Source organism: Camelus bactrianus, chromosome 2, assembly GCF_048773025.1.
Source record: "Camelus bactrianus isolate YW-2024 breed Bactrian camel chromosome 2, ASM4877302v1, whole genome shotgun sequence".
Taxonomy (NCBI): Eukaryota; Metazoa; Chordata; class Mammalia; order Artiodactyla; family Camelidae; genus Camelus; species Camelus bactrianus.
Window position 1 is genome coordinate 62,044,632 of NC_133540.1, and position 13,677 is coordinate 62,058,308.

Consider the following 13,677-nt stretch of genomic DNA (forward strand, 5'->3'; position numbering starts at 1 on the left):
CCCATCCGTGACTCTTCATTCACCTCCCGTTAGTAAATACAGCTCTTGAGAATGCTTGCCTCTGCCAGCTGCTCTGCACTGCCTGCCAGCCTCTGGACATGACACGGGGGAAAAACCCCGGGCAGACCTGGTAACAAGAAGAGCATCAACACTCCTGTGTTCCCTCCGTGGGCCAGCCGGCTGACTGCAGACTCGTGTCGTCTGTCACTCACCTCATCTATTGTGAGTACTCACTGAGGACACTCTTCTGGGTGCTGGTGATGTGACAGTAACAAAACAGACAAGAACCCCCACCCCCATCTCATGGAGCTTAGTCCTAGAGGGGTGCACCCGACGTCTTGCCCTTCTGCTAGGGAGGCTGGGCCATGCCCATTTGAAATATGAACCAATGAATCTGGTTTCTGTTCCCAGTTGCTTATCCATTTTTCCTTCTTACAAGCTAACAAAATTCGTACCAGCAATGCACCCAGTTAAAAATACTGACCTTTCCCCAGTGTCTGTGTCTAGTAGTTAGGGGTGGTCAATGTGTGTGTGTGTGTGTGTGTGTGTGTGTGTGTGAGAGAGAGAGAGAGAGAGAGAGAAAGAGAGAGAAATTAAATAATGTGTGTGTGAAATGAAATCATGAGATACACACAGAAGTCACGGGAAAAGGTTTCTATTCCCCCCAAATGAAAAAAGCCACAGGAGGAGATGGGGTTTGGCTCTGATTGCCTACAGGAAGCGTGCTTGGCAGTGGAGTAACCATACTGAGGCCGTGAGGCCAAACACCACAAGTTAAGTACTAGGAAGGAAAAAGCTGGAAGGAGCCAGCAAGCAGCTGCTGCAGTCCTGGACTATTGAGTTATGGATTTCTTGTTATGTGAGAAAAAAAAGATCCTTTTTTGGTTAAGTCCTTTTGTGAAGTTTCTATTCCAGGCAGGCAGGGGAAGTCCTCACTGATCCAAGTGACTGGCCCCGGCCACAGAAGCAGCGGTGACAGCTGGCATTAGTGCCCAAGTCTGTCTCCCTCCAAAGGCCATGTTCTTTCTGGGCTATTGTGCCCCTCGAGTCTTGTGCCCATCGAGTCCTGCACCCCTGCCAGCGTGCTTCTCCTTTTGGCTTCCAAGCAGCTGGGGAGTGTTAGGGACTCACAGGACTCTCACTCACTGGATTTGGTACTTGATTTCCGTAGGCATTTTGTGCAATATCTGACTTTTCAGAGCTCCATTCAAATCTGATGGCCTTTGACCTCCATGAGCCAGCTCCACAGCCCAACATCCCAGAACTTAACTTTCTCCTCAGAGAACAGAGCTGTAGAACTTGTTACTAAGCCACTCTGGTTTTATTTTTAATAGAGGAAACAAGGCCTAGTAGCCCCGGGACCCATCTTGACCTCACTCAGGAGACTGGAGGTCCGTCCTCCACCTTGTATCCTGGTGACCTCCTTCTGCTGAGTTTTCCTTTCCTGTGTCAATTTGTGTATACTTGACTTTGAACACCACCACCATTTTTCCATCATATGTTTTCTTTTTTAAAAAAAAAATTATTTCTTTGGGGGGGTAATTAGGTTTTTATTTATTTGTTTGTTTTTAATGGAAGTCCTGGGGATTGAACCCAGGACCTTGTGCAGCGTACTAGGCACACTCTACCACTGAGCTATATCTTCCCCCCTTTTTTGTCGTGTTTTCTGAAGCTGACAGCTTTCCTGTTACTGCCAGTATTGGGAATAAAATGTCCTGATCTTTCACTGCTGTGTCTGGGTCTCCCTGCTGCAGGCCTGACACATTCCAGTGAGCAGGTGTGACACTCTCCCAACCTGTCCTCACTGGCCTGGATGAACTAGGTCAAGCCTATCTGTGTGCTGAGTAACACACACACACACACACACACACACACACACACACACGCACGCACACACGCGCACGTGTGTGTGTGTGTGTGCAGTATAACAATCAAAACACTAGAAAAATTATTCAGGTGAGCCACTTTGTGGCATCTCTCACGTGGCATTGTCAGTGACTAATCTCTTCTCACAAAGTCTGCTAAAGGCACAGATTGCTGCTTCGGGGACACGCAGGAGACTCAGCTTTAGGAGAACAGAGTGCTGCCGTAGAACATCAGTGCGTCACCCACTATACCTTCAAAGAACAGAAAGCTCGAAACTGTCTTTATCTCCAAGGACAAACTCCCCCTCAGGAAAAGGCATGTGATAGATTGTAATTCCTTTACTGCAAACTTTTTTCAGCTCTGGTTCTCAGCAGTGTTCGTGGGGTAGGCACATAAAGTAGATGTAAACATATTCATAACTCAGTCTTTTTTTCAGATACTTCAAAATATTGCAGCATTGTGGTAAATGCATAAAAGGGGACACAAGCCCTGTTTTGGTTATCACTGTATAACCAACCGCCCTTAAATTTAGTGCCTTCACACAACCTCCATGTTGATTTTCTCTCACAAGTCTGTGGGTTGGCTGGTATCAGCTCTGTTTCTTCTGCTCTACTTGGTGTTTGCTGGGGCTGCAATCATTCAAGGGCTTAACTGGCTGGCTGGTCCAAGACGGCTCATTCACAAGTCTGGTGCCTTGGCAGGGACAGCTGGAAGGCTGGACCACTTTCTCACTGGACAGTCTCAGGTCTAATCTCTCTCCATGTGTTATTTCCCGCAGGGTAGCTGGATTTCTTAAACGGCAGGCTCCACAAATCACAGAAGTAGAAATTTCCAGCTTTCTTAAGGCTTAGGCCAGTCACTGGCACACTGTCACTTCCACTGCCTTGTGTTAGCTGAGTCTTAGGGCCAGTGAGAGTCATTATGGGACTAGATGACAGAGCAGCATGGACACCACGAGGCATGGTCCACGGAGGACCACCTACTGCAACTGCTGTTCACTGTATCAAATGCGGAGATGATACTTGGTGTGTGAAACCACCCTTCATAGGAGAAAACAGGGTGCCAGATTAGATATGTGAGTCATCATGATGCCCACAGATTGGGAGCAACTAGAGACCACACAAGTCCATGAACCTGATTTGTTTCAAAAAACATGATCAGGACCTCAAAAAAAATCACATTTTATTCAATTGTTACATATGTAAGAAATCAAGCTTTGTGAATAGATGAGTACATTTAATATTCTCAGGATAGTAACAAGTTAGTCACATCATGTATTTGGATATTTATTAAGGATAGGCACTGGAAATCAGTGTTTTTTCCATTGTTATGACAAATCCCACTTGTGCTCAAGTTCAACAGTCTGAACATGCAGGAATGTCTGTGGGGTGACTCTCCTGTGCTTTATCTTTTAACATTAGGTGCCTTAGGTTTGAGGGGGCAGTTATACGCCCTCTCCCCAAAGCCTTTAGTGATTGTGAATTGTGTGCAACACGGAGAAACCTGGTTAATTCTACATGTAGGAGGAAAGGAACAAGAAATTTGAATTAACTATATTCCAGGTGTCCGGTATTTTGTGATAGGCAAGTAGGAAATCTTGCTGGCTGTGGAATATCAGATGCTTTGGATCACACACTATATTGAATAAACTGGTATATGCTAAAAAAATGATTTTATTTAATCTTCATAAATGCACTATGAGGTAGATATTATGGCCTCAAATTTCCAGATGAGAAACTGAACTTCAAAGAGGCTTTGTAACTTGTCTAAGATCACACATCTAGCAACCGATGAGCCAGGATGTAGACCTAAGTTAAGTTGATATTGAAGCCTGTGTGTTTAAACTCTACACTGTCACCTTACCTGTTTTGTCCCTGCTCACTATTCAGTTGTTACAAAATGATCTTCGGTTTAAGTGGACACAAAAGCCACATCTCATGATCCTATCTCTAAAGATTTAGAACCCATTTCCTATCTAAACAGCCTGCTTAAGATTTTAAAATCCAATTTCTATCTTGGCATGGTAGCCCAGACAATTCCCCAGAGCTCTCAGATCTACAAACATATGCCTCTGTGCTTAAACTTGAACGTCATCCAAACCCCAAGGTGAAGGTTGAGTGAGATTCTCCTCCAGGTTTATCTAGGTATCAGGGAGGTTTCCCCTATGGCACTAGAGCTGTGAATCACAAACTCATTCGTGCCACCTAAGGACAAAGAAATGGAACACCTGTGCTTTTCATTTTGTGGCAACATGATTTTGGAAACACCACCCCAAATCAGTTCACCTTATGAAATGTAAGAGGAAAGGTTTAGCGATGGAAATTGCCAGTAAATTCCATTGATATGGCTCCTATGGGTGGGTCCTGGGTATACCTCCGTGGCATTCTGCTCCAGCCACGGTGACTTGCTGTCCTGCCTTGAGGCCTCTGTGCTGCTTGTCATTTGGAAAGTCTTTTGCTCAAATCTCCACCTTTCTAAATCTTTCCAGTCCAAGCTCAAAAGTCACCTTCCAAATCAAGTTTTTCCTTGTCATCTGAGTTGAATCATCTCTTGTCTGTGAATCTGTGTTAGCTAAAAAAAAATATATATCTCCACCTCCCCCACAAAACTTAAAGACTTTAAAAAACACTGTTTTTCTGCTCACAGTTCTCCAGGTTAACAATTTGAGTAGAGCGCAGCTGGGATGGGTTGTTTCCATGTGATGTTAATGGGGTTTATTGATATGTTTGTAGTCTGTAGCTTGAGGCCAGCTGGCCGAGGAGGGCCTTAGTCCCACGTCCAAGGCCTTGACTGTGTTGTTTGGAATGACTGGGTAGTTTGAGTCTTCTCTCTCCCTGAGCAAAGAGTGGATGTCACATGGCTGTGATAGAGCATCATTTTGCCACATTTTACTGGGGAAAGCAAGTCAAGAGGCTAGGCCAGGCATGACGGGTAGGGAAATTAAAATATGCCTCCATACTTATTCTTTTTCAAATATGGCCTTACTGGTTTAATTTTTTTTTCATGAATTTTCTCTCATCTTCCTCAATATTGCCATTTGTAATTAGTAAACTTGAAATAGTGAACATCTTCTATTGGGTTTTCTCTGCAAGCCATAATATTTTAAACTTGTTATTTTGAATTAATTTTATACTTCTAGGAAAGTTGCAAAACAGCCCCGACAGTTTCCAAATATCCCTCACTCGTCTTCCCCAGTGCCATTGGCTTACATAACCATGTCCAATTGTCAGGAAAAGGAAATGAAGTCTGCTTTAACACTGTCAACTAAACACCTGTCTTGAATTTCGACACTAATGTTCTCTTACTGTTCGAGAATCTACCCAGGCTCCCACTTGCATTTATTTGCTACTCCTCCTTGATCTTCGGCAGTCTTTCAAAGACTACCATTCCTCAGCCTTACCTTCTCTTTAATGACTTGCCATTTAAGAATAGTATTGATCAGTTATTTTGTCAAGTGTCCCTCCTTTGAGTCTGCTGATGTCATGTTTTCTCATGACTAGACACGATTGCACATATTTGGGACAAAAGTACCACAGATCTGATGGTGTGTCCCCCTCAGTGCGTCGTATCACAAGGTTCACGATGTGTTATTTCCTGGTACTGTTGACCTTGATCACTCACTTGGTTAAGGTAATGTCTGCCTGGTTTCTCACTGAAAAGTGGCCATCTTTCCCTCTGAGGTCAATACTTGAGATACTTTGAAACTATGGATATACATTTCTCTTCAAAATTTCAAGCACTAAATCTAGCATCGATCTGAATTTTGTCTGTTGTAACAGTTATAACTGTAGTTTGCCTAATGGTGATTTTCAATTTTCTTCTTCCCTTCTATATTTATTCACTGAAATTTACTGTAAGGGAGAGTTTTCCTTTGTCTTCATTTATTTACATCAGTATGGACTCTATTTTATTCTATGGTTTAAAATCCAATACTAGCATTACTTATTTTGCTGCTCAAAAATGTAAACCATGATATTTTTAATTATGAAAATGTTCTCCTCTAAGCACAGAGACACCTAATAAACTCGGAGAAAATTCTGCTAAATGGAAGATATTAATATTCTGACTATAGATCTCTATTAAAATGTATAAATATTTGATCTGAAATATTTTCATTGAGACTGTCTTTTTGTCCTCATTTTCATTCTTTTATTCTTTATTTTTACAAAATAAAACTCATCAAATAAGCTATTTCTATTTATGATTTTTTAATATTTTTCTAAATACAGATATTGTAGAATCTGGTACAGGATATAACTTTATCCTATTAAATACGAGCTCTGTCAAAAGCTTCTTTTCATAAGTCAAGTCTTCCAAAATCAATTATAAAATGTCAAAATTAAATCTTTTCCACAATATGAATTCTCATTGTTTTTTTTTTAGTTAATTCCTTGTTTTCATAGGGATAAATTCTAGTATCTACCCATTTGCATTTTTGTTTTCAATAATTGCAGTTGTAAAGACTGAAAAGCTGAAGTTACTCCTTCCCTCTGTTCGTTGACTTTCTTAACTAAAGAACTTCTAACTGATTTTGAACAAAATACAGTTTCTAAAAGCTGATTAGTGACCAGCAGCAACAGCAAAAAAAAAAAAAAAAATTTGCATGGTCATGCGTAAGATTATTTTTTAAATTAACGTCAGCTTGGCTTCCAAATATTGTATATAATTCATTCTAATTTTGAATATATAAAACTATGTGTGAACTTTGACTACGGTTACCATTTCAGTCCTGGAACTAATTCCTGTGGATGCTGAAGGACAGCTTTCTGCTTTAAAATGATGAGCATGGTCTTTTTAAAATAATGACTAATTTTTGATGCAGATGTTGCTGCTTCTTCAGTAAATTTCTGTCTTCTGATTGTTTTATGGGTCAGTGACAGCACTGAAGACCCCAGGGTAAATGGTATTTTGTGTGTCATATGTTGACCATCAACCTTCTTGAGAAACAGAAAATCAATACTTAATTTTGATTAAACGTGCATATGTTAAACCCTCACTTATGAAGGAGTTTATTGCAAAATAAAATAAGCATAACCAGACAATTAAAAGGTGACAGATTTACATCAGATGATAAATAACCAAACTACTGCAGCAATAGCATCCAGGTGCTCAGTAGCAGGACTGCTCAGCCTCTGCTTCCCACATGCATTTCACTTGCATCTAATCTTTAATTCCTTACATGACCCACGAAACCCACTGACTGCTATCCTAGTGGCTTCATGCTTCCCACTGGTCCTGGCATGGGCCACCCAGCACGGGTCACAACACAACTAGCTGCTGTACTGTGGATGGCAGGGTTTGTAGCATCAAATACATCTCCCACCACCACCGAGAACAGGAAGCAGTTAGCTGTTGCTAGCTTCTCATGTCCGAACGTCATCATTTTATCAGCCAGTACCCTGTATGCTGTACTTCAAAGGAAGATGTAAGTGTCCTTGAGACTAGAAGAGACTGGGAAAGCTGAGATGGGCTCTCTTTCAGAGTTTACCATGTGAGAACTCTGTCAAGTGCACCTGCCTCATACATTCTACTAAGAGAGGCCATGTCAGAAACTGAAGTACTATATAGCGGTCTTATCAATCTCTTATGATGCAACTATCAATAATGATCCTCCTTTAAAAAGGAGAAAATCCAAGACAAATGCTAAACTGAACTGAGTATTTGAATAATAGGCCAAAACCAGGATGTTCTAGGCAAATCAGGATTTGTGACTCCCTAAACCTGGAATTGTTTTTGACTCCAGCACATGCAACCAGCCCCTACATTTTGTCTGTGCTTTCTTCCATGTTTCATTGGAATCTGACCCCTATTTCTGTTACCACTGTATCCACCTTAGCCTAGATGTTTGTTGCCACAAGGCTGAATTATCTGTAATGACGTACTTACTGGTCTTGTACTCATTTTCTCCTCTATCCCTTCTCTTCATACCAACCATAGTTTTCTTTGTCCAGAAACTTTCATGTCTCATCACATCCTTGCTGAAAAATCTTTTAATGGCTCCTCATTACCTGCAGGGTTAATTCCAAGCTTTGATTCCAACTACAGCCTTTCCCTATTCTATACTTAGAGATTCATTTCTTATTCCTCCCTTACATGAATCCTTCACTCAAGCTTGACTTGGTCACTCACCATTTCCTTAACATCCTTGGTATTTGGCACCTGCTGTCCATGCTTTTGTTCGTGTTATTACTTCCACTTAGTCTTCCCAACCTGGACCTCACTTGCTGAAATCTGATCTATACCTTTAAGCCCAAGGAACATTTTCAAGAATTCTTCTCTGATTCCCCATCTAGAAATAATCTCTTTATCCACCAAAGTTCTGCAGTAGAGTAGAAAATACTCTGATGATGTATTACACAAATGTCTTCAATTCAAGGGGCTATTTGCAAACTTTTGAAGGACACAGATCATCTCTTTCATCTTTTGATACCTGACAATGTCACACAGCACCCTAATTATTGTACATTCTGCTGCTTAACAGCTATTCATTGTGTGAATAAATAAATGGCCAGTGAATCCACACTAAAGTGACAATAAATAGAGTCCCTCCTTTAGAAAATATTTGTACAGTTTATTGGAAACTATATTAGTCGGCGTGGGCAACCATAACAAAATAACATAGGTTGGGGGGCTTAAGCAACACATTTATTTCTCATAGTTCTGGAGACTGGGAAGTCCAAGGTCAAGGTGACAGCAGGTTCAGCTCCCGGGGAGGATTTCCTGGCTTGCAGAGAGCCGCCTTCCTGAGTCCTCACATAGTGAAGAGGGAACTCTCATCTCTCTTTCTCTGCTTATAAGGACACTAATTCCATCCTGGGTCAACCCCCCTTGTGACTTCATCTAAACTTAAATTACCTCCCAAAGGTCCCCCCTCCTGGTGGTACCATCATGCTGGGCTTTAGGACTTCCAACATATGAATTTTGGGGGAACACAAACATTTAGCACATAATGGGGATATTTAATCCCAAGACATGACTGAATTTAAACCTGTCTGCAGGAGAATCTTTTTGAGTGGTCTGGCCTTTTGGTATGTAACACACTTCAAATAGCCAGGTTGTTTCACCTTTGTACAAGGTCAGTCTTGCGTATTAAACTTTGGGTCTTCCTTAAATGTCAAACAAAATCAATTTCGTGCCATTTCTATACCTCTGATCTCCATTAACTAATAGACATAATAAATAAAGATATAAAGTATGAATGTGTGTTTGTGTCTCTGTGTCTCAGAGAAAGGATCCATATCAAACTGATAACAGTGGTTACTTAAGGGGAGGTGAGTCACATTGAAGGGATTTATTACTCTGTGTACTTCTGAATTGTTTTAATATTTTGTAACAAGCATATATTGCATGTTATGTGTGAAATGAAAAATGATTACAACACATTTTAAAGATTTCTTAGCCTACCTGGCACTGTGTGTGTATGTAGTACCTTGGATGTGGCAACTGCCTTCAAGGAGTTCACAACACAGTATCCCTTTGAAATTCCCAAGCAACATTGCACATGTAAAATAAATAGATAAATGACCAATGAAGGGAGAAAATGGGAAGAATAAAAACTTGACTCAATACTTTTCCATTGATTTTGCTGTATTTTTTTTTTCAAAATCTTACTGGAATAAGAAAATAAGCTATTGCTGTTTGAGAGTAAAAACATATCTGGAAAGCAATACCATAGAGGAGAAAAGAGAAAAGCATGGGAAAAGTAAAAGTTGTTAAGTGTTTTATTAATCATATAAACTTTCCACCTAAGAGAAAAATCACAATCCAAAAAAAACAATGGATTCGTAGGCATAAGAGCTGAAAGACACTGTGACTAAAATCAGTAAAGCTATTAAAGTATTTAAATGTTTAATTCTTTAAGAATCAAGTTAGATGTTAGCCATAAAACCAAATGAGAGAACATCTGGAAGGCAAAGAGGTTGAAAGATTGAAAATTAAAAAGCAAATGGTGCACTGGAGTGCTACTGAGGGACTTCAGCAAATGGATGTAAACCCATTTGAAAATAAATACAGAGTTTGTGTAATTACCATGAGCCTGAAGATGGGTTTAGCATTTATATATCTCCTGGGAAGCTTGGTGAGTCAGAAACATAAAACCAAAGCGAAGGGAGGCTATTAAAACATTATTTCCTGTTGCATTGTAGAATTCGAGACGAGAATAAACATACCGATTACTTGCATGGCCGGTTCCACGTCTGTTGTGGCCTCTTCCAGCAACGACAGCAGCTTGGCTGATATCTGATGCACAGATTCAATGTTGCTAAACAAGCTATCCACGTCCAGCCGATCAATCTGAAGAAATACAAAAAGTGAGCACCAGCGGATGGAGAGAGACGCACAGTATTTAGCATGTTTCTCCTGCTAAACAGTAAGTGTTTTCTATGCCAGCCCATACTGCTTCCATCAACCGTTTCTGTAAACATTCTTACTTGGGATTTCTAGAGTAAATGTGCAGTTTTTCATGCAAGAAATTGGGATGGTGCATCTGTTGTTACCTCTGTCTTTTTCTTTATTTGGACTAAGTTTTAATGAGTTGAGTGTGTATCTACATATTCCTGTAAGAACCAGAGTGGAAAGAAGAGTTGGGCCACCTAACTGGCATTTTATTAACTGCTCTGCATGAGGGTATGCACTCGTGCATGTGAATTTAGAACTCTTTACTGCTTAGACAGCAGAAGTCAGACCTTACTCTAGGCAAGTGACTATTTTCAAAACTGCTTTAAAACCACAGATGTTCTCAAAGTGATGACAAGTCGATTTGCTGAGTTGTTTCCTGCTTTTTGTTCCTTAAAAGAAATGTGAGTGGAAATCTTCACCAAACATGTTTTACTAATTAAAGATTCATCATAGTTTATAACTTCATGAACACCCTCAAAAACTAGCATAATCATTCCTAGATCTTATAGCTGGAGCTTATACTAATTTATTTATTCATAAATCTATCCTTTCACTAAATAATTCCTGAGGTCCTTCCATGCACCAAGAATTGTAATAGAATCCAACCTGTCACAGGCATTGGATGATTAGTAGAGGGATGGCCAACTGTCCTAAGCTATCTAAGAAGAGTGTGCTGAGATACGTGCCCTGATTTTGCTGGCTCCTACTCAAAATCTTTCTCTTGATATTAAGTCAGATCTCCTTTTATAATCAAACAGTGTCTAGCTGGGTTGTGAACAGCTTGGGCCAAGCTCCACCAGGCTGCCACAGGGAATAGGAGCAGGTGCCTTTTATTCATGACTTATTGTGCATGGGGCCATAGGTGGATAACCAAGTCATCAATAATCAAGTCATGGAGAAGCTTCAAAGGTGAAAAACTGAGTTACTGGTCCAAAATGAGGTTGGCAAAATTAGAGGTGAGAGAGACACAGGGAGTTCAGCTAAGGATCGGGAAAAAAAAAGGGGGGGGGGTTGCTGAGAAATTAAGAGAAATCGAGAACAAGGGATATTAGGATAAGAGACAGACCTGGAAAATTCTGGAGATGCAGACCAAACACTGCAGCATTTTTCCTATGCTCTCAGCATCCCTTTCCTCAGGTGTGCTAGGTCTACTTAGAGGGGAGGAAGGAGGCAGGCTGCTCATCTTTTTAACCCATTCTTTTTTGACAGTGACCTCATTCTTGGCATTGTTTTCTATACTGGACATGGAGATTACTTTAACCAGGATGTTCTGCTATTAAACATGGCAGCGATACTTCGCAGTGCACCTTGTTTAGTTTTGTGATCCTGTCAGTCATTTCTTATGCAATACGGTCTGACTGGATACGTATCTTTCAACCATCTTGGGAAATTCCTTACCTCCCTAGCATGGGTCTGGTCCTCTAGAAATCTCTCAGCCTCATTTGTAATCAAGTTTTTAGTGATTGTATGTAAGGGAGTTATTTCATTATAGAACTGCACAACTTTTTTCTTCTATTTTTTATGTATTCTGAAACTATCTAAATCGTCATACTTCATTAGTAATAATGCAGTCATGATTAGCTCTTAGGGTCTTCAACCCAGTATCTCACAAACTGTTTCTTTGTTAAGCACTCATTCTAACAGGATAGGGAGCACGTGGCTCTCTGCCTGAAATCTGGATTTTCAAGACTTAATTTCTGCATTAGAAAGTATTTTTAGGATATTATAAAGTATATTTAGTATTATACAATACATCTAAAAGGCAGATAACAGCTATATGGCTCTTTTTGATAATCATAATTTTAAATGGCTCATATTTCACAAATCTCTGAGTACCACTGATTTGCCACATTATTTTTCCTTTATGTATTGGGTATTAATTAAATCACAAAGGTATAACTTGGCATAGTGTAAAATATGTCTTACAAAAGTTGAGTATGAGTCAAGTTTTTGTAGACCGATCTATTTTAGATGTGCTGGTTTAATATTTTTTAAAATCACATTTTGAAATGAATCCTTCTAAAGCATAAAATTGCATCCCTCATTTACTTGCTTTGTAAGCAAGTATTTCATATAATGTACACTGTCATTATTTCATTTTGTTGTGGAAACTTCATTCGGAGGAACTTAAAGTGCTTCATATTTGTTATTTCATGTATCATTCCAACTTCTCTGTAAAATATGAACCAAGCTGAAGATAGGAAATTCATGCAGAGTGAAGAGAGATACCATGCCCAAAATTATGAAGTTCAAGACAGAGCTAGAACTGGAAATTGACCATTTAGTCCATTACCAGCAACTACTAGTAATAGAATACTTTGTCATCTCTGTTTAGATTTTTTGGTTTGTTCCTGAGTTTTTCACTAAGTTGTTATTTCCATAATTTATTTCTCAAGGTCAGAATCCTGCATATCTGTCTAATTTAGATTTTAAATTCTTTTAGCAAGGATCTAATTCTGTATTCTATCTATAATCTTGGCTAAATGCAACAAATACTAAATAACAAAAAACATAGGTTTTGATTTCTATTCTTTCTGAAGGACAGAAAGGATTAAAACATCAATTGGCCTGGTTTCAATCACCCGTATCAGCACAGGCCCATGGAGATTCTGCGAACGATAAAATGAATTCACATTCAGTCACTGCTATGCCAAGGAACAAACAACTGTCTAGTCCAAATAGGCTTTTAAATCTGGTAGATGATTTTATAATTATTGATGTAAATTCAAGGAAGCATTTATATATATTTATTACTTATTTACTAGAAATGGGTAATGCTCTAAGAGCTTAGGTTGAGTTATATTTTAAATGAAATTAAATTCATTTTTTTGTAAAAAAGATTTAGTCTAAGTATAGATTATTCTAAGCAAAGTCAATATGTAATAATTCAATGCAAAAAAGAAAAAGTAAAGGTCACTCTTTGGTGACAATTTAATTCTTTGCTTCACAAAAGTATTCACAGGATATACTTCAAGTAGCAAGTTTCCATTGCACTTAAATAATTGCTGAACTTACAATTGTATGTATGCAGAACTCTCCAGGCATAAATGTCTAAGTAAAACAAAACACAAGGATAAAATTTTATCAGTCCAGAGACTGTAATCGTTGGTATAGAATTACTTTGACACCACAGGCACCTTACACTTGAAAGCTTTCCTTCCATTTTCCTCATTCACATCATAGCCCATGCTCTTCCCTTTACCCTCGTATTACTGTCCAACACTTTTTCCATATGAAATGGACTTTGGTAATGGTAGTATTTGCCCTGTAGTTCTGTCCATCTCTTTGCCCTTTCTGTTGCTTTTTTGAGTGAAGCCTCTGCCTCCCAGCTCTATCTGATCTGGTGGAATCCTCAGTCATGGTGCCTGCTCCCTGCTCTCTGCCACCAACCCCAACACCGACTCCCTGTAGTGA

General features: G+C 39.6%; 2 protein-coding genes across 14 annotated transcripts in view; one reads left to right on the forward strand and one right to left on the reverse strand.

The window, feature by feature from the left end:
• INTS12 (integrator complex subunit 12) overlaps positions 1-13,677 on the forward strand; it is a 109,702-nt gene that overhangs the window by 82,017 nt on the left and 14,008 nt on the right. For 10 of the 13 annotated variants that reach the window (XM_074342866.1, XM_074342875.1, XM_074342825.1 and 7 more), the window contains 2 exons: positions 34-222; positions 10,011-10,234. The gene's annotated coding sequence lies outside the window, so the exon portion shown is untranslated. The remainder of the gene's footprint in view (positions 1-33; positions 223-10,010; positions 10,235-13,677) is intronic. The other 3 variants (XM_074342857.1, XM_074342859.1, XM_074342861.1) reach the window with 1 other exon arrangement.
• ARHGEF38 (Rho guanine nucleotide exchange factor 38) overlaps positions 1-13,677 on the reverse strand; it is a 112,958-nt gene that overhangs the window by 54,148 nt on the left and 45,133 nt on the right. Inside the window, exon 3 of the mRNA XM_010953627.3 lies at positions 10,035-10,158. Within this exon, the coding sequence (XP_010951929.2) occupies positions 10,035-10,158 (124 nt within the window). The remainder of the gene's footprint in view (positions 1-10,034; positions 10,159-13,677) is intronic.